We start from the raw sequence: 19980 nt of genomic DNA on the forward strand, positions 1-19980 counted from the left end.
AACTAGACAAGGGTGTGCTTTATTTGTTAATTTTCTTGGCATATTGCAGATTCCTTTTATTGGTGGTAGCTTTATTTGGTTTTGATGACCCCACAGATATTTCGGCTATTACTTTATGATTCTATAAGGTGACTAATCCTTTCTTAGTCTGGATGAAGACGTTAAACTTAGGACTTCTTGGGAGGTAACCCAATATCATGCAACACGGTAATATCTTTCCTTAACTCTTTTGCTTGAAATGGTAACGGTTTCTCCTTGTTCGTGCTTTAAATTTGATCTTTAGAACATTGGGGACAATGTTAGATTTAAGTTTGGGGGTATGGGAGAAACTTCGTAGTTGCATTATAATCTCCAGAGCCTAGAAATTTATGTTTATTAAGGATGACACTAAACAATCTAAGTGGATGGAAGAATTTTTGTTATAGGAGTTAAGGAACCAATCTGATTAGATGGAAACATCTAAAGAGTCTATTCATAAAAGCACAGAGCTCAGGTGTTAGATATCTCTTTGAATCCTTTTCACCTTTTGTTTTTATTTTCTTTTCTTTTAAATATGTTTCTAAGTGATTTGGTGGGGCACACGAATCAAGTTGTTACCACTGCTAGGGTGAAATAGAGTGACCGAGATACACAAAAAAAAAATGAAAAATTGAAAAAAAAAATTTATTATGAAAAAAAAAAGAAAAAAAAATTGAGACCAGACCATTAGACCAACCGGAATAAATTCAATAAAGTCGATCACTGGTACCCTTGTATATGCCAGTTGTGTTGACCTAGAGTTAGGATTATCGATCACTGGTTCCCTTGTATATGCCAGTGTGTTGATATTATTCCATACCAGTATCTCAGTCCATTAGGATAGGTTCGTTTTGGCAGTGGCCTTCAGACAGATATGGGAAACATAGTTCACCTTAGTCAACATCAAAACCATCTACGTTTTTCTCTACTTCCATCTTCTTAATCTATCCATGTGATTGGTTGACTCCGGTTATGATGTCCAGAAACTATCTGAGTAGAGCTCTGTCACTTATATATGAATTTTAGTATGCTTGAGTGCAAACTCGTGTACATCAATTGGAATTTCGCATCAGGGTACTTCCTCCTATAGTCAATAAGTATGCCAACCAAGGATATTCTTTAGTACGTTCCAAGGTTCTGCGTAGATAGCTAGGGTATGGAGTAAAGGTTTTATGGGTCTATCTCTGGTAAGCCCTTCGAAGACTATAACTCGGCCACTAGGGCCACCTAGGGGTTTAAAGGCTTGTTGCATACGCTAAATGCAACCAACGATGCCTGCGACTGTGAGTTAGGATTTTATTTTTTTTTAGATTTGATTTGCTCGAGGACTAGCAAATAATAAGTTTGTGGGTATTTGATAGACACATTTTTGTGACTGATATAATCTCAATTGTATATATTGTTAGTTATCGATTTTGTATTTATTATGACTTTTTGTGTCTTTGTAGGTGTTTTTGGAGAAATAAACATGCGTAGAAAAATTGGCTCGAAAAGTGGTATTTGTGCTCGTGGGAGAAAATCACTAAAGGCACCCCTTATTTGGATAAGGGGCACTAAATTACTAAGAGGCACCCACTTGTTATTTACAACCAGGACACCCCATGTGTTAAAGACACCCGACAGTTGGTTAAGGGGCACTCATCCTCTTTGTTTGAAATCCAAATTTTGGCGGGAAATCAAGTACAGACACTGACAGATTTGGACTTGAGTTTTGGAGCTGTTGTAGAGAGATTCAATCGCTGAGTTGGATTTATTTAGGCATGTTAATGCTAAACAGGTCCAGTATAAGCCATTACTTCGACTAAATTTGGATAGATATTGGTTGGAAGCAAAACAGGGAAGTAAAGTTACTCGGGTTGTTCGAGTTATTTTTGGGATGATTTTGTTGGAGAATTTCGAGAGATTTAGATGGAGTTTTTGTCGCAGTTCGATTGGGAATATCCTGTTAGGTTAAAACAGCATAGGTACTTGTCTCGGATTCGAAAAAGAAAGGAAGAAACGTCACTTGGAAGAAAACAGAGGTGGAGAGTATCACGTGTTATTCGGCGTATCTTAGGAAGTTATCTGGTGGATTTGGAGAATATCTTCCCTTGGAGATTTAATTCTATAATTAAGAGAGTCGATACCAACTCAGTTGACGCATAAAAAAAAGAATAAAAAGGGAAGAAATCCCGTAACTTGCTGTGGAGGAGAAAGAAAGATTTTCTCGGGACATTGTGGCTGTTGTGTATAAATAGGAGGATAGAAGACCTAAACATGAGAATAGAGAGTTGGGGGTCAATTGAGAGGCCACATAGGTGAAGGAAAGCAGTGCAGAGAATTATTGCTGCTACTGCAGTTAATAAGAACACGAAGAACATTGGACGAACAAAAACAGACGCAGTTCTGCTGCAGCATAAAACTATCGTTCTTCTACAGTCTTAGAACGTTGTAATAGTGACTCTGTAACACCCTTACAGCGTTGCAAATCTATGTGTTAAACAATTTCTTCAATAAAATACCTTTTTGAGCTATGGATTATTATTTTGTGCGTGTTTCTGATATGAGAATCTAAACCCCAACACTGGGACGACGGAGGAAGTTATATTTCATGCATGTGGTAAATATATTTAATTCTTTTATGACTACTTGCACTATTAACATCGTTTTATGATTTTTATTAATTGATTGTGATGTCGTATGATGATGTATGCTTGGTCTAAGTACTTTTGATACATCATGCTAATGATTTACAGTCAATCTTTTAAAAATCTACCTTGGCAAAGAATTAGAGTCAATATTGTTTGAGCTATAATTGTTTGGGATAAATATATGAATCGCATGAATGAGTTTATGAGGGAATCCCGAGTCTCAGTACCTCTCGTTATTGTGAAAAACTTTTGTATATATTTTTTTTATTATTAAGTCTGAAATCAAATCTCTATAAGTCTTTGAACGAACTTTACTTATCACTTAAAAACTACATCACTTTATGGGTCTGATTGAGGTCTAGAAAGAACCGTAATTAGAGAGTCAAACTTTTCCTGATAGGCTTCAGAAATTTTAATCATAGAAGCAAGCAAGGTATCTTGATGCTAAGTAGAAGCTGTACGTTCTTCAGCTTCACGGGTGTGTAAATCTGTGATATTTTTGATGAGTTGTGAAAGTTCATGGGCGGTTGAATCTATATCTTTGATGGTTGGACCGGTCATGATATATAAGGAGAAACGGATTCCCTCTAATACCAAATGTAATGTTCCTGATTGATTTGTAACAGTAGAGATAGATATAGTAATGAAGTAACCTTTTCATGATTAACTTTCAATGCAGGTACAGGTGTAATAAAGGAGAAGAATACCTAACAGTGAACCCTAATGCATCACTGATAATACACGTGGTTGAGCTAGCACCGTAAAACTTGACAAACTTGTTAACTTAACATAGGTTTAATGCTAGTTAAAATTGCTACTTTATCAAACTGACGGCTAAACACATCCCAATGGTGGTTGCATGGTACCACAGGACCATACATAAAAGATAAAAAAAATAGATTTAGTATGGTTCGGAAAACCCTAATATTCATGAAAAGATGTCAAACAAAAGTGTTAACGAAGAGGACTCTTTAATGTCTCTGAGTCTTGAGCACATCTTAATCCAATAATGAACTCTTTTGATATTCATGAAATTGTCTAAACCCAATTTACAAATATGTTCACACTGACTTCATCCCTAGTGTAATCAAGCTCCCGCAAATGGGACCCCCCACGAGGGAATTAAATTTTCTGCTCTATTCAAAGAGTAAAAATTGATGTTTAGTCCCAAAGTTAATGGGCTTAGGAAACTTTAGTCCACTCATCAGAAGCCTAGTACTCTCTAGTACCAAAAAAAAAAAATCCGCGTCCAACAGTTTAGTCCAAATATGTACGAGTTAGTATAAAACCAAAACGATCCCCGATTTTCTATACTTTCCGTATACCCTAATTACCCTCGCGTTTTTAGGGGCCACCCGAAAGGATTTAGGGGCCATCAATTTATACCCAGCCAAAGACTCTAGTTAAGGGGTACCCTATATGATATTGAAGTTACATAAATGCCCTTCTGGTAAAACTGTATAAAAACCAAATCAAAAAAAATTCTACTCATTTCAACTCTTCTTCTTCCAGTTTCATATTATCTTCCGATTGTGGAAGAAAAAAAAAACTTTCCCTCGTTCTTGTGTTCAACCGAAACATCGCCGCGAATCGTAAAATCAAAACATCGTCGATTCGTTTATAAAACAATGGATAAGGGAAATGAAACCCACAGACCTATAACCAAAAACGTTGCTCGGGGTATCGATCCAAAGATTGGGATTTTAGCAAGAAATAAAGAAATTGTTGCTGCAAATGAAGAAGAACGTGAAGAACGCGAAGAAGAAGTACCTGTCGATGTAGTCGGTGGTGGAGATTCCGATATTCAAACACTTCGTCAACTTCAAATGGCCCCAATTAGATAAGAATCTATCATTTTTGGGGTTTCTTTCGCTTTAATTCGACGAATCGAGAAAATTTTTTTCTAGGGTTTTCGATTATTTATCCAGATTCGGGCGATATTCATGCTTATCTACTTCCGTATGTAGTCGTGTTCTTCATTTCTCAAGAACATCGACAATATTCGGGAGAAATATTTGATGGTTATCGGCCGAATATTGTTGGCCATATCTTCCTGGATACAAACTGGTAATAATCGGTAGTTTAATGAATTTTTTGGCTCCCGAATATATTTAAGTAGACACACATTATTCGAAAGTACACTCACTACCGAATATATATATATATATATATATATATATATATATATATATATATTGAAAAAATCTCAAAATTTCTGATATAGGAAAAATCCCATTTTGGGGCCAGTATTTATTCGGAAGACAATATAATGTTTTATACCTCCGATTGTGTAGGATAAAATTTTAGAGTTTCTGAACTCCAGTTGATGAATATTCGGTTGTAAACATGTTTAAATATATTCCGATTGTTTTTCATTCGAGAAAAATATGTGTCTTCTTACTTCCGAATTTGGTCATTCGGGTTATAGTTGTGTACTTTTTCTTTCGATTGTGTAGGATGAAAAATTTAGAGCTTCTGAACTCCAATTGATGCATATTCGGTTGTAAATATGTTTAGTTAGCTTTCGATTGTTTTGTATTCGGGAACAGTATGTGTCTTCTTACGTCCGAATGTGTACATTCGGGTTATATTTCCATACTTTGTCTTTCGATTGTATAGTTTGTAAATATTGTTCCTTTCTTTGTTGTTTAGACAAAGTCGAGAAAGGAGGAAGAAAGTGACAGCTAGTGTTAGGAGGGAAAGGAGTGCCAACAAAGCTTACAAGAACAAATCAATCAACAAGGAGTGCAACCAAGTGCTGAACAAAGTGTAGAACATCAAGGCAGTGAACAAGGGGTGAAACCAAGTATTGAACAAGCCGCTCAACAAAGTGCAGAACCAACTGCTCCACAAGTTACACCCCACCATGAAATTGAACCAATTGATCCAGTTCCAAGAGTATAAGAAGAAGGACAACCAAGTGGTACCCAAAAAGCCAAAAAAGGAAAAGATGGTGTAAAGAAGGATATTGCTAAGAAAGCATCACATCTTGTCCCTCAGCACTTGAAGAAGAAGGGTATTCCAGCAGTCACAATCCTTGGGCTACCGGCGGATGGAGGAAAATTGTTATTTGGATACAAAGACTCATGGGCCAGAGAAATATACGAAACCGAGGTAATAAAATTACTATTTTTTATTAATGTATTGTCTATGTGTTATATCGTAATATTTTTGTTAAGGATTTTTTTATGTACTTTAATAGGATCATCAAGATGCGGTCCGTCTCCTCAAATCTACCGCCGGACCAACAAAAATGATTGCGTGGCCTTTATCCGGTGAATGTGAAAGGTTCAAGTCAATTGTTGTCAACTCGGGGTTAGCTAATGCCGCCGAGAATTCATTGTTGGAACATGATCGTGTGGCCAGATCGGTGTTCGTGGAGAGAATGTATCCTGAGACCGATACTTTCCATATGCCATTTGGGGAGATGACGATTACCCCGGATGATGTTGTGCAGATTCTTAACCTTCCCGACCAAGGCACAGCTGTGAAGTTTAACTACACAAAGCAGTTAAGTTGGGCACAACTTTATGCTCTCACTAAAAAGTGCTTAGGTTGGGATGAAGAGACAACAACAGTTAAGTTGGGCACAACTTTAGGTAATTACCGTTTGATGTTATGTCATTACGTATAAAAAACAGGTGAATAGGTTCAAGCGTGTTTCCAAAATGTTAACTGCATGACTGAAGAGCGGGGATCCCATGCCAGCTGAAAAGATCAAAGAGGCTAGAGACCTAGTTGAGAATATGGATAACGAAGATTATGCTGACCAGTTTGGGGAGAAAGTCACGAAGAGGCATCCGCCCAAGGTGGCAGTATCAAAGACGGGTAAAAGAACTCGAGCTTCATCGAGCGCTGAAGGTGCTCCAACTGAAGGTGCTCAAACCCGTGGTCGTGCAGGAATGGGAGGTAGTCACGGTCGTAAAGTAAAGAAGAGCAGATAAATGACAATGATTTGTGTTGTACATTCGGGACTTTACAAGGGACAATAAAGAAGGTTAGACAACCCATATTCGGAAGTTTGGGTAACTGAGTTGACTTCCGATTATTGCAAGTTCAAAATTTGAAAAGTATCAGTTTTTCCCAAATTCTGATTTTTGGGCCATCGTATATTCGGGACTTTACAAAAAAAAATTATCCCCCGAATATTACAAGTTCAAAACAAACCATGCCATGGCTATAGGTGGTTCTAAGGGACAATATAGAAGGTTAGACAACCCATATTCGGAAGTTTGGGTAACTGAGTTGACTTTCGGTTATTGGAAGTTCAAAATTTGAAAAGTATCAGTTTTTCCCAAATTTTGATTTTTGGGCCATCGTACATTCTGGACTTTACAAAAAAAAAAATTATCCTCTGAATATTACAAGTTCAAAACAAACCATGCCATGGCTCTAGGTGGTTCCAAGGGCCAATATAGAAGGTTAGACAACCCATATTCGGAAGTTTGGGTAACTGAGTTGACTTCCGATTATTGCAAGCTCAAAATTTTAAAAGTATCAGTTTTTCCCAAATTCTGATTTTTGGGCCATCGTACATTTGGGACTTTACAAAAAAAAATTAGCCTCCGAATAATATAGTCGTATTTAGAAATACCAACCTAATCGGTAGATAAAAATTTAAGTTCGCTACCGAATGTCCTTTTCGGAGGAAATACTTGTATCGTTAGCAACCGATTGTAGTGCATCATTGATACGAAACCTCAACGACCATATTTTCAGAAACCTCAACGACCATATTTTCAAAAATTAGAGCCGTTGGAACTCTAATCTATATAAGGAGGGTAACCCCTCTCAGTTATTATTGAGTAAAAAATCAAAATGAAAAACCTTTTCAATGGCAAGTCCATCATCAATCGACAAAATACTTCGAAGATGCAAGCGAACAACTACATCAATTGCAGCAATGGAAGAAGAAATACAAAAAAGGAACAAACAACCCAAAAAAATTAAACCATCGTTAGTGGCAACGAAGGAGGAGGAAGAGGAAATCAAGGCTAAGAAGCGAGGTCAAGAACAATTCCATCAAAGAGAAAGATTAAAAAAAGTTGAGGAAGAGACCGAATGGATAAAAAATTATTACATTGTGAAAGATCTACCCAAATAACAGCAGGACGATCGTATATTTTGGAATAACATTTCATTGGGTCCTTTTGTTGGTAAGTACAAGAAGCCACGCCACAATTATGAACCATACCATGTTTCTTCAAGGGTGCACCATGTTATAAAATTGTGCACCGAGTACAACCGTATTCTTGCTAGGCACAGAGATGACAGGTTTGCGGCACAAGATGCTTATTCCAAGTGGAGAGGAGAGTCGTTTCTACATTTCGAAGCCGCGTTGATTGTTGCATCTCGGACTGGGAAAAAAGAATAACATGTGATGTTTGAGTGCTGTAAATTCAAATTTTTAATATTAATCGGCGGTTTGATAATGGAAATTGGTTTTGAGATTGCATTGAATGTGCCACGTACATTGCAAGTTTTGGGCTTCCAGAAACACTACCGCTATTGCATGCATTAAGGCTTGATCGTTATCCGTTACAATAACCCTTGGAAAATTATCACCGTTATAAATGGACCTCAACGTCTCCAACATCCAAATGAAACTCACATTGTTCTCATGATCCATTAACCCCCATGCAATCGTAAACGTGTTTTTGTCCGAAGTATGGCAAGCAATGTTCAACAATGGCATGTTATACTTGTTTGTCTTATAAGTAGCATCTATCAACAAAATTTGATGAAAGCATTGAGCCAATTGGATCACTTCGGGATGTGCCAAGAAAATACGAACCACTATACCATCCTTTTCTTCCCTTCTCAAGGTGTAGCCGTGTAACTCCACTAACCACTCCGATTGTTGCATGACCGTTCTACCATCCCATTCAGTCCTTTTGATCGTAGCTAGGGCCGACTTAATTATAGACAAAGAAGACAAGTTGTCGGGGTCGTCCGCCTTTATTTTACTTAAGATCGCACTCGCTTTTTGGATCCGCATAGACCTCACCGTATGCATTTGATGTTGTTTTAACTTGGCAACCATTACATGTCCAATTAAGTCCAACGGATCATCATGGTTGTGACAACGGTTATCAACTTTATAAATTTTATAGTCTTTACCTTTAATACCATCGGGCTTATAGAAGACAATCTTAAATGGGCATCCTATCTTCTTGGTATTGCTTCAGTATTTCCTATTCGTCTTCCGTACGTACTTACTATTCTTTTCCTCGTGACTCTTTCGCGTCCCACCTCGCTCACAAATCATTTCAAATCGAGTGTCACTAACATGATTATTTTGAACTACCACGCACATGTTATCTTTTGCCTTGTTCATAAGCCATTCCTTTGCCTCCTTCTTACTTCCAAATGTCTAAACGTGCATAAAACAAAACAAATCTAATAAGCATAACCATTTAACATATAAATTTTGAAAAAAAAAAAGTAGTAATGAGTATACCAAATCGTTTGCATAGTATAGGGAAGTGTCGGGCCTCAAATAGAAATCATTAACAAACTCTTCAACGGCCCGCATATGAAAGCAACAAATTATTATACAATAATCGGAGGTTATTAAATAAGTCAAACTGCCGAATATACTATATTCGGAATCCTATCGGTTACCCAAAACACCCGATTTATGCAAATGAATGTACACAGTTTACTGAGTGCAAAAAATGATATAATCGGAAGCTAAAATATATAGTAAAACAGCCGAATATAAATAACCGGGAGATAACTTTAATCGATAAACATTCTATTTTCAAGTTTTCGGAAATTTTATTTTGAGGCCACTGTTATATTCGGCAGTCAAATAATGTTAAACTATTACCGATTGTAAAGGATAAGAATACTGAGTTTTGAAATTTTTTGAGGAATTCGTTTTTGGGGCCATTCGGGGGTAAATAAATCTACATAACTACCGAATGTAGATTTTTTTGGAAAACCAGTTTGGGGTTTTTTCTCATATTCGGCAGTAAACTACTATCTTGGAACTACCGAATATACATATTTGGTACTCTGTGTGTTATATTCGTAAGTTTATTCGAGAAATTATCTACCAAATCTGGGTAGTTCATGGCATTCAATGCATGCAATAATCGGTTTTTCTTGTTTACAAAAGCACACAAACGCATGCAAATCGAGTATTTGAGTTTCTTAACACAATACCTGTGTTTTACATGCATCTTTAGCTTCAATATCAGGCGATTCTCCATTTTCTTCCATGAAAGGGTCGTCTAGGTTTTCCTCTCCACAAAAGTTTGAATCATTCAACATATACCCCAAATTGTCTTTGCCATGATTCTCACCTTCTTCTTCATATCCATCCATTTTTGTAGTGATAAAATGGGTTTTCCCTTTTTTCCTTCACCTTCTTCTCTATAACTCTAACAACTCAAAAATGAAAAAGAAATGGAAAAAATGAAACAGAAATCATTCTAATACTGCACCGACTACAATCAGAAGTCTGGGTAATATTTTTGCTTCCGATTGAAATCGGAGGATAAAAATGTTATCATATCCTCCGAATATATAAGGGTAATTTTACCATTACGAATTACGCGAGATAAGGGCTGGATACATTTTCCCTTTGGGTGACCTTTTTTGTTTTATTGTTGGCCCCTAAATCCTTTTGAGTGGCCCCTAAAAACGCGAGGCTAATTACCCTTGAGCCGATTCCATATATATAATCAGGATTTGAAATCGAATATTTTGGATCACAAACTTGAATTCAAGATAGGGAGAAGGTCGGAGATGAATTTTGGAGGAGATTTAACAGTTTCATAGAGAATTTGTTTTATTTAGTCGTTTCTTCAACATAACTCAACTTCAGGTTACTTTTGAAGTGTAATAAAATTGATTTTTTTAATCTCAGATTTTAATTCACGACAGATTGAGAGATAGATTGATCCAGATATATATTTCAGAGGTGATTTAACAGATTCATAAAGGTTAGGTTGGATTCGATCGTTTCTGCAGCAGAATTCATCTTTAGGTTAGTTTGTTTTAGCTTCATCGTTGAATTTTGTTTTTGATATTTAGTTTTTTTTGATTTTATGAGTTGATGATATGAATACGATCTGTTACATCTTATTGTTTGTATGTTGTTGATTTGATATTTATTAAATTTTAGCTTTTGATTTTCGTTAAAGGATTTTGATTACTGTTTTTTGATTTTGGTGTTATGATGCATGGTGTGAAATCGAACTAATATTAGATCGTAGATTTCTAGTTTATTCACTTATGTGTTCTAGTAAGATTCTGAAGCTTATATCTTCGATTAATCGATGGAGTATTTGACTTAGGTTTACTGTTATTTGATTTTTGTCTTTGATTAACTGTGTACTTTCCTGTACACTATTTAAGTTTTATGTTATTCAAATCTGAAATTGTGATTTGAAGCTTCAAATGTTTGTTATTATTTCTTTTGTAATATGTAGGGGTATCAAATATGTCTGGGAAGGTTATTCATGCTGTTTTGAATTATGGTCAGCATTCTGCTGCTTTTCATGTTAATACTAAGACAATTGTAGATGAATTGTAGCATTTTTCATGTAAGTAGTGGAGGTCTTTGTCTCCTGGGAGTATACATTTAAGATATATGGATAGTAATCAAGTAGTTTTTGTACAAGGTGATATACAACTGCAAAGTTTAATTGCTCTTGTTATTCTTATGAAAATTGAAGATTTCTATTTGAATGTCAATGCGATTTTGAAGTGTACTTCTCGTTCTAATCCTGGTTGTAGCACTAGTTCTGGTTCTAGTACTGCAAATTCTTGTGTAAGTGAAAGTCCCAAGCTTGTAAAGGTGGTTGATCATGATGCGGAAAAGGCTAAGCCTCTGATTATTGATGAATGGGCTTATGTTTTTGATAATATTGATAGAGAATTTATGGGTGGTGTTAAATATGTTAGGATTTCTCTTGATAAGTACAAGATGGCTACGGATCACAAGATTGTTATCCTTAAAAACGACAAGACTCGTTTTACTGCAAAGTGCGAAGAAGATGGTTGTGGTTGGATGATTCACTGTGGACCTTTGAATGGTGACATTTCTTGGTTTGTGCTGAAATATTCTAACGTTATTCAGAGGTTAGTGGTTTTCATATTATTCCATATCACCGATTCTTGTTTTTGTGATCCATGTTATTCATTTTTAGGATTTTATATGTAGACTTGTTTTAGGTGTACATTGTGGTGCACATTACTTGTTGTATGCTTTTTAGGTGGCACATTGTGGTGTAAATTACATATTATTGCTTGGTTTGTGTTTTATTTTTGCATATGTTTGTTGGTTTTGAGATCTTATTAAGTGTACATTGTGGTGCACATTACTTATTCCATTTTTATTTTTTTTTAAGTTGTGGTGTTGGTTTGAGGTTGAAGAGTCTTGCGGTGACAACCAAGTTAGTTAAGCATTTGATTGCTGACAATATACAGGGTGATCCTAGTTTAAAACCCAGACAACTCATGTCACTTTTTAATAAGACTTATGGGTGCAATATTAAGTATCAGCATGCCCGTAGAGGGAAAGAAGCCGTATTTGAAGAACAGTTTGGTGATGACGAGAAGTCGTATAGAGATTTAACTTGGTATATCAAATCCATTGAGAAAACTAATCCTGATAGCTTTGTGAAATTTGAAGTTGATGATGGAACCAGTAGGTTTCAGCGGATTTTCATGTGTTTTGGTGCTTGCAAGCATAACTATAAGTATCCCAGGCCCATGATTTACTTGGACGCTACTTTCCTTACTGGTAAATTCATGGGTGCTTTGATGGCTGTAACATGTATTAATGTAAACGGTGATTTTTATCCATTTTCTTTTGCTCATGTGTCTGCTGAAAACAAAGAAAATTGGTTTTGGTTTCTAGAGAATCTAAAACAAGTGATCGATGGTCGTCCCATTGTTTTCCTTAGTGATCGTGGAGAAGGAATTTTGCAGGGCATTCCAAAAGTATTCCAAAATTCATATCACAACTATTTCTTTTACCACCTCAAGTGCAATATCCCTATTGGATCAGGTGATGCGAAATCCAAGGCCGTTTTTGATTTGTTTTACAAAGTTGCTTACTCTTACACAGCAACGAACTTTGACGAAGCTTTGCGGGGAATGCATGCAATTGAATGTGGGCATGTTACTAATTATATCAGGACTATTCCAAAGGACAAATAGAAAAATGCATTTTTCCCTGTATGCAGATATTATTCTCACTTTTCAACTCTTTCCTAATCATTCAATAACTGAATTCTTGAGTTCAAAAAGTTGCTTTCTTTTGCTCTTCTCGATGCGATACGACGAGTTTTATGTTTAGTGTTTCATATTTTTTTATGTGTACATCTTCCCTTTTACACATGTTTATTTGTCTATATTGTTCCACACATGTATTTTCTTGATGAGTACATACTTGTACACATGTTTTATCTGTGATTCTGCAACTGTGTGTACATTTTTGTACACATGGACTTCCTTAGTGTGTACATTGTTGTACACATGTTTTATCTATATTTCTTTTATATCATGTTTTGATTTTATGTTTTGTGTTTTTATTATGTTAGTTTGAAGGTTATGAAGAAGAATTTTGAGAGAAAGGTAGAAGGTCTTGAAAATTTCAACAATAGGCTCACTCCCGTATACGAGGCTATACTATAAAGGAAAACATCGACATTTGTCGTACTTGGACTGTTACTGAGTCCATGGAAAGATTGTATGAAGTCCCGTATCCCAGGTGATTCTGTAGATCTATTACAGAAAACTTGTACATGTCACAGGTGGTGATTTAATAGTTTTCCTTGTGCACATGCTTTTGATACCATTCAAGATACGAGGGAGGACATCTATTCATTTGTTGATCCATACTTCACCACAGACTGGTTCAATAGGACATACCAGGAGATCATCTTTCCAATTCTCAATTATGACAAGTAGCGGGCTTATGATCCTAGTGATAGGTTTATTGTTCTTATTCCTGTTCCTCCACCTGGTAGAGGAAGAGCACAGCGTTTGAAAAATTCTTTGGAGAAGTAAAAGAGGCCTATGATGTGCACAAAGTGCTTCACCCTTGTTCACCACAACAGAACTACCTTCTCGCTTGTTTGATGATTCTCACTATGTTTCATTTGTTCAGAAGATTCTATGTGTTTGGTTTTAATTTTGGTAATGTGTTTTCATTTTTATTTGGCGTGGATAATTATTTTCAGGGAAAGTGTACCATTATGTATACCTTCCTATTCACTTCAGTTTTCTTACCTGTCTTTTTACATGTGTACCATTATGTACACCTTTCTGTACAACGGGTGCTACTAGTTTATGTTGTTTAGTAATATTTTATGTTTTCATTTATAATTCCATTAATTAGGTTTTATTTTTGCTGCTCAATAATTGATACTAGGTTATTACTTTTTCTTTTCTATGTTTATGTTAGTACACGTTTACCATTGTGTACACCTTCCTGTACCGTTTCCTACCAGATTTTCTACTCTGTCAGAAAATGTTCACAATTATGTACACCTTAATATTTACGAACCTGTAATACACACCTTAGTACTAACACAAGTCTATTCCCAAAACATTAATACTGAAACTAATAAAAATATTAATTCAAGGTCTTTATAATAGTGATAAGTCTTAAACATAAAGTTAAAACTGAAATTTAAAAAGGTGTCTGAAGATTAAAAATGTTTACAAGAAATTCAGAAAGTGATCTTGTATGAAGATTAAAAACTCTTCTTCCTCTTCAATGGTTGCTTTCCTATAGTCTTGCGCCACTGCTTATGCTCCTCATCTTTTGCTATATCCCACACCTTTTCATAACATCCGGCTTTTTTCAGCATCTTGTCCACCAATTTTGATCTCATTTGCTGACAAATGTCTTCGGCCCTCTGCTGATCACTTTCGATACTTTTAGTTATCTTCAGACTTTGTTTCATAAAGTAATAAGTGTATATTAGGCAGTCCGGGTTGATTCCTTGTGTAAGGCATGGCACGATGTTTAATTCGTGCTCTTCTATAGGTGGGTGACCCTTTAATGCGCTCTTCTTGTTGAGTTCCATTTTCACCACATCTACTAGTCACTTTGCATCGTCTTTATATGACTGCTCATTTTCTAAGTGCAACGAGTTATACCATTTCCATTCCTGAGCTTCGAAATCAAACTTAAAAAGAGACAAGTGTCTTCCCACCCTCATTTGATCTGTAAAGTGATTGATATGGATTACAAGAACTTCCATATTCTCGGGCATGTCCCATATGAAATCAACCACAAGCTTTTGTACCTCGCTGGTAACATTATACTTAACATAGTACTGTAATTAATAATTTGTTGGAAAACAAAATGAATTAGGTTCACCTTAATCAGACAACTAACAAGCATGTACATTACTAAAAAAAACTAACAAATCAAACATTGTAGGCCTGAAAACAGACTGTATATCCATGTATGATATAGGTGTACATATATGTACACACATAAATAAATCTAACAATCAACACTTAATAGACCATGTGTCAATCATATATGCATATTGTTGTACATCAATGTACATAGCGAATTAAATCTAACAATCAACACTTAACAAACCATGTGACAATCATATATGCATATTGGTGTACATCTATGTACATAGCTAAATAAATATAAAAACACATAGAACACGCCATGTAAATTAGGTGTACAACTATGTACACAATATTAAAGTAACTATATATGACATTTTTTATTTGTTTTGAGAAACTTACACATGCAGTAGGACTCATAATTTCACATCTCAGGTACTTTTTTTCATCTGGATGACGAATGTTATCTCTGACAAGCGCATTTCTACACCGATAGATGCAGAAATTCATTACTTCTTGGTCCATATATCTTTTGAACATCAGTTCACGAAGTACTCGTCCCGCAATCAGAACATATTTCTTGACTGTTGGATCATCTAGTCTTGTTAGTTTCCAAGGTACAGAGTTGCGGAATCATAAAGGAAATGTTAACATGGTGTACAAAGTTGTGCACATAATTTTTTTTTATAAGATTCTATCATGGTGTTTTGTGAACTTACTTCAGGCTTGCATAGTCAAAGAACTTCTGTATCCTTCTTTTATTTTCTCTTGGTTCCATGGCTTGTTATAGTTTGGATTGATGAACATCTGGAAATGGATGAAGAGGAAGATATTCCTATGCCTTTCTCTTTAGTGGAACAAGATAGCCTGGTTCTTGTCCCAATTTGACCCCCTTTCCTTTTTGATCCGATTTTATCCTAACTCGTCTGGTTTTACCCTCGGCAGTGAACTGAGGATCTAGTTTTTTCTTTGCATCTCTCTTTTGTGGTGTCTTGGACAACTTGCCAGCCGCTTGTGTCCTCGACATATCTGCTTCCCTCATCTTCCCTGATCTTGTCACCACTGGTGTCTTATATTCTTCAACCTCTTGACTGCTAAAAAACTCACTGGCATTTTGTTGGATGAACTGCATTGCTTCATTGGATAATGATTTTTGCGACGACTCTTCTTTTGTATCTTCTTGGCTCAATAATTGAAATCTTGGACAATCGTGGCGGATCAGGGTTTCCATATTTTCTTTCACTTCAGGTACTGCCATTTTGTAACAACCTTTTTCAAGCTTCACGAACACAGTTTCAGATAAGTTATCTAAAAGGTCATCAATTGATGTATAAGGCTCATTCTCTGAATTTTATCCCTGTGTGAGTAGTAGGACTTCTTTAGGATCCAACTGACATATGGCTTAAGCTGCAATTATACTAGGTTCATCAATTTTAGTTGTTCGAGTGGCATCCATCACATTCTGGTCATCAAGGTTCACTTAGACTTCTTGATCTTCAGAGATTACATTTGTCTTTGGCATAGAAGTACTGAAAATGCGATTTTTATGAGAAATTTCAATGGTGTGTAGAGTTTTACACCAGTGTACAAGTATGTAAACGAATATAGAAGAAATCATAAAGGTGTACATCCTTGTACACACATACTGAAAACAAAAAAATATATATATAAGCTGAGATCATTTTCTTCAGACCTTGGCTTGTTAGCACCTTCACACCCAGCTACTTTTTCAATTTCATCAGTTTGAGCGGTATCCATCACATCTTGGTCAATAAGGTTCATATGGTCTTCTTGATCTTCAGGAATTTCAGCTGCCTTTGACAGAGGAGTGCTGAAAAAAATGCAATTTTTTAGAAAATGAGAAATCACTAAGGTGTACATCTTGGTGCACACACAGAAGAAATCACTAAGGTGTACATCTTGGTACACATATAGAAAATGAGAAGAATTGCGAGCTGAAAAAGAAATACACATATACCTCGGCGTTTTAGCAATTTCAGACTCTACTCCTAGGCTTGTTCCATCCTTGCCAACCTCTTCTTCATTTTCCTCATTGGTTTTTGGTGAAGGAGTGCTAAAAAGATTCAAGTTTTGAGAAAAGGTATTAGTTTTCGCAAACTGGTGTATGACTATGTACACACATTAAAAAGAAAAAAAGATAAATAGAAATGACTTGCACAATTAAAAAAAGTGATGTTATACCTTTGCTTTTCAGGAGTTTCATATGGAACTTCATTCTTTTCAGATTCAGTTCCATGCTCGTTATCACCACCTTTGCTACCCTCCTTGTCATTGTCATCACCTTGCATATCACCACCTTTTCCACCCTGCTCATCATCATCATCATCATCATCATCATCATCATTATCATTATTCATATCATCATCTTTACCGTCCTTGTCATTGTCATCACCATCTTCCTTGTGCTCCTCCTCCTCCTCAGTCTCCTCATCTTCCTTATACTCCTCCCTATCCTCCTCAACCTTGTCATCCTCCTCATCCTCTTCCTACTCCTCAATATCCTCCTTCTCAACCAGCTCATCCTCCTCAGTTTAAAGTCGTATTTACTTTGCAAATTTAAAGATTTCCTCCAAAGTGTAATTACGAAAATCATTTACTTGTCTTTTTGTCAAGTTCATTAGACCAAGGCTTTTAGGCTTTTGTATTGGCTATTGTAATACCAGTTCGACATTCTACTGTAGGGGTGTGAGTTGTCACACAAAATAAAACCCAATGACAGGGGATTCGTGGGTGGATATAGTCTTACCTCCCGTACCAGACGGGCGATGAACCGTTGAAGTCGATTCAGGACACCGACTCCTATGTCAGTGTACGAACCCGAGGGGCCGAGACAGTATCGTAACTGTCGTCCTTCCATGCAAACAGTTTATATTTAATTTTAACCCTTCCTTAGGGTTTAAAAATAAAAATGTCCAAGTCCAAAAATAAAAATAAAAATGTCCAAAAAGGAAAAGAAAAATTACAAAAATAAAACCCTATTTACAGTTTCTAAAAATAAAACAAAATAACTACATACAATTATAGCCCTTGTTTATTGACTCTAATTCTTTGCCATGGTAGATTTTAAAAAGATTAACTGTAAATTACTAGCATGATGCATCAAAAGCACTTAGCCCAAGCATACATCATCATACGACTTCACAACTAATTAAGAAAAATCATAAAACGATTAAATTAATGCAAAAAGTCATAAAAAGAATTAAATATAATTACTACACGTATGAAATACGGCTTCCTCCGTCATCCCAGTGTTGGGGTTTAGCTTCTCATATTAATCATGATCTCAAAATATGTGTTTGTTGCCCAAAAGATGATTAAAAGAGTGAAAAGTAATAACACAGACTGTTTGCAACAGTGTATTGGTGTTGCAAAACAGCTGTTACAATGGAACTGTTACAGAAAAACTGTTGCTTTGTCGCTGATTTTAACATCCTAGAATAAGACTGCCCTGAACAGCTTAATGTTCTTCAGCTGTTAAACAACGACACTTTTCTGCGACTGTCTACCAAAGGTCAATGTTCTTCAGTTGTTCTTCTTCTTCAACAGCAGCAGCAGCAGAAACAGACTTTGGTAAAGCTCTGATTTCTTCTTCTCTGGCTCTCCTTAGGTTCCCAAACTCTCGACACCTCTTCTATATGACCCAAGACATCTATTTATATCAAAAATACCGATTTAAATCTCTCCCAAATCTTCCAAAATCTCTTTCCTTCTCTTCACGGCCAAGTTGCGACAATTTCTTATTTTAGGATTTCTACGCGTTTCTGAGCTTTCCTTTTTATTCTAAACTCTTCCTTAGATGGATACAAATCTTTGGGAAGGTTTACAGCATTTTAATCACTCTAAAATTCCCTAAAACAGGTCACACACCTGACTTTCCATATTTTCTTGTTGTAAGAAAAACCCGTCGTTTGAGCCCATTCTAATCGATTTAAACACCCATATCAGATTCCTAGACCCATAAGGAGTCTATCCTGAAAATCAGAGGTTTAATCGACCTCAAACTGCTCTTTAACTACACTTTTTTCCCGCCAAAACTTGATTTTTGAATGTTGAAGATGGTTGCCCCTTATCCAGAGTAGGGGTGTGATTAGAAGATGCCTGGAAATGGGATGTCCCTTAGTAATTAGGTTACCCCTTATCTAAAGTGAGGGTCCGAATATCAAATGTCCTCCCATGAACGCAAAAAACACTTTTCGAGCCAATTTCGCCGCAAAATCTTATTTTTCCAAAAACACCTACAAAGACATAAAAAGCCAAAATAAATACAAAATCGAGCACTAACAATATATACAATTGAGATTATATCAGACACAAAAATGTGTCTATCAAATACCCCCAAACCTATTATTTGCTAGTCCTCGAGCAAAAATAAAATAGAAATAAAATCATAACTCACTGTCGCAGGCATCGTCGATTGCATTTAGCGTATGCAATAAGCCTTTAAACCCCTAGGTGTCCCTAGTGACGGAGTGTTGTCTCCAGATGGCTTACCATAGGTATACCCACAAAACCTTTTTACTCCAGACCCTAGATATCTACACAGAACCTTGGAAGGCACTAAAGAATCTCCTTGGTTGGCATACTTATTGACTACAGGAGGAAGTACCCTGATGTGAAATTCCAATTGTTGTACACGAGTTTGCACTCAAGCATACTAAAATTCATATGAAGTGACACAGCTCTACTCAGATAGTCGCACTATGGACATCAATATCCGGAGTCAAAACTAATCACATGGATAAATCAAGAAGATGGATATAGAAAAACATAGATGGTTTTGATGTTTACTAGGTGAACGGTGTTTCTCATATCTGTCTGAAGGCCTCCGCCAAAATGAACCTATCCTAATGGACTGAGATACTAGTCTGACTAATATCAACACACTGGAATATACAAGGGAACCAGTGATTGATAATCCTAACTCTAGGTCAACACAACTGGCATATACAAGGGTTCCAGTGGTCGACTTTATTGA

At 36.1% G+C, this 19980-nt stretch overlaps 2 protein-coding genes across 2 annotated transcripts; one reads left to right on the plus strand and one right to left on the minus strand.

Moving 5' to 3' along the window:
* The first annotated feature begins 11250 nt into the window (after positions 1–11250).
* Positions 11251–12824, plus strand: LOC113351151. Its single transcript, XM_026595197.1, has 3 exons — positions 11251–11741; positions 11876–11888; positions 12090–12824. Exons 1-3 carry the CDS (start codon positions 11251–11253, stop codon positions 12822–12824), a joined length of 1239 nt encoding a protein of 412 aa, XP_026450982.1.
* Positions 12825–15819: 2995 nt separating this feature from the next.
* Positions 15820–17362, minus strand: LOC113351152 (acidic repeat-containing protein-like). Its single transcript, XM_026595198.1, has 4 exons — positions 17187–17362; positions 16963–17058; positions 16694–16815; positions 15820–16292 (listed from the first exon to the last, which is right to left on the minus strand). The coding sequence occupies exons 1-4, from the start codon at positions 17360–17362 to the stop codon at positions 15820–15822; spliced, it is 867 nt and encodes a 288-aa protein (XP_026450983.1).
* Positions 17363–19980: the final 2618 nt, after the last annotated feature.

Source organism: Papaver somniferum, chromosome 2 (assembly GCF_003573695.1).
Source record: "Papaver somniferum cultivar HN1 chromosome 2, ASM357369v1, whole genome shotgun sequence".
Lineage (NCBI taxonomy): Eukaryota > Viridiplantae > Streptophyta > Magnoliopsida > Ranunculales > Papaveraceae > Papaver > Papaver somniferum.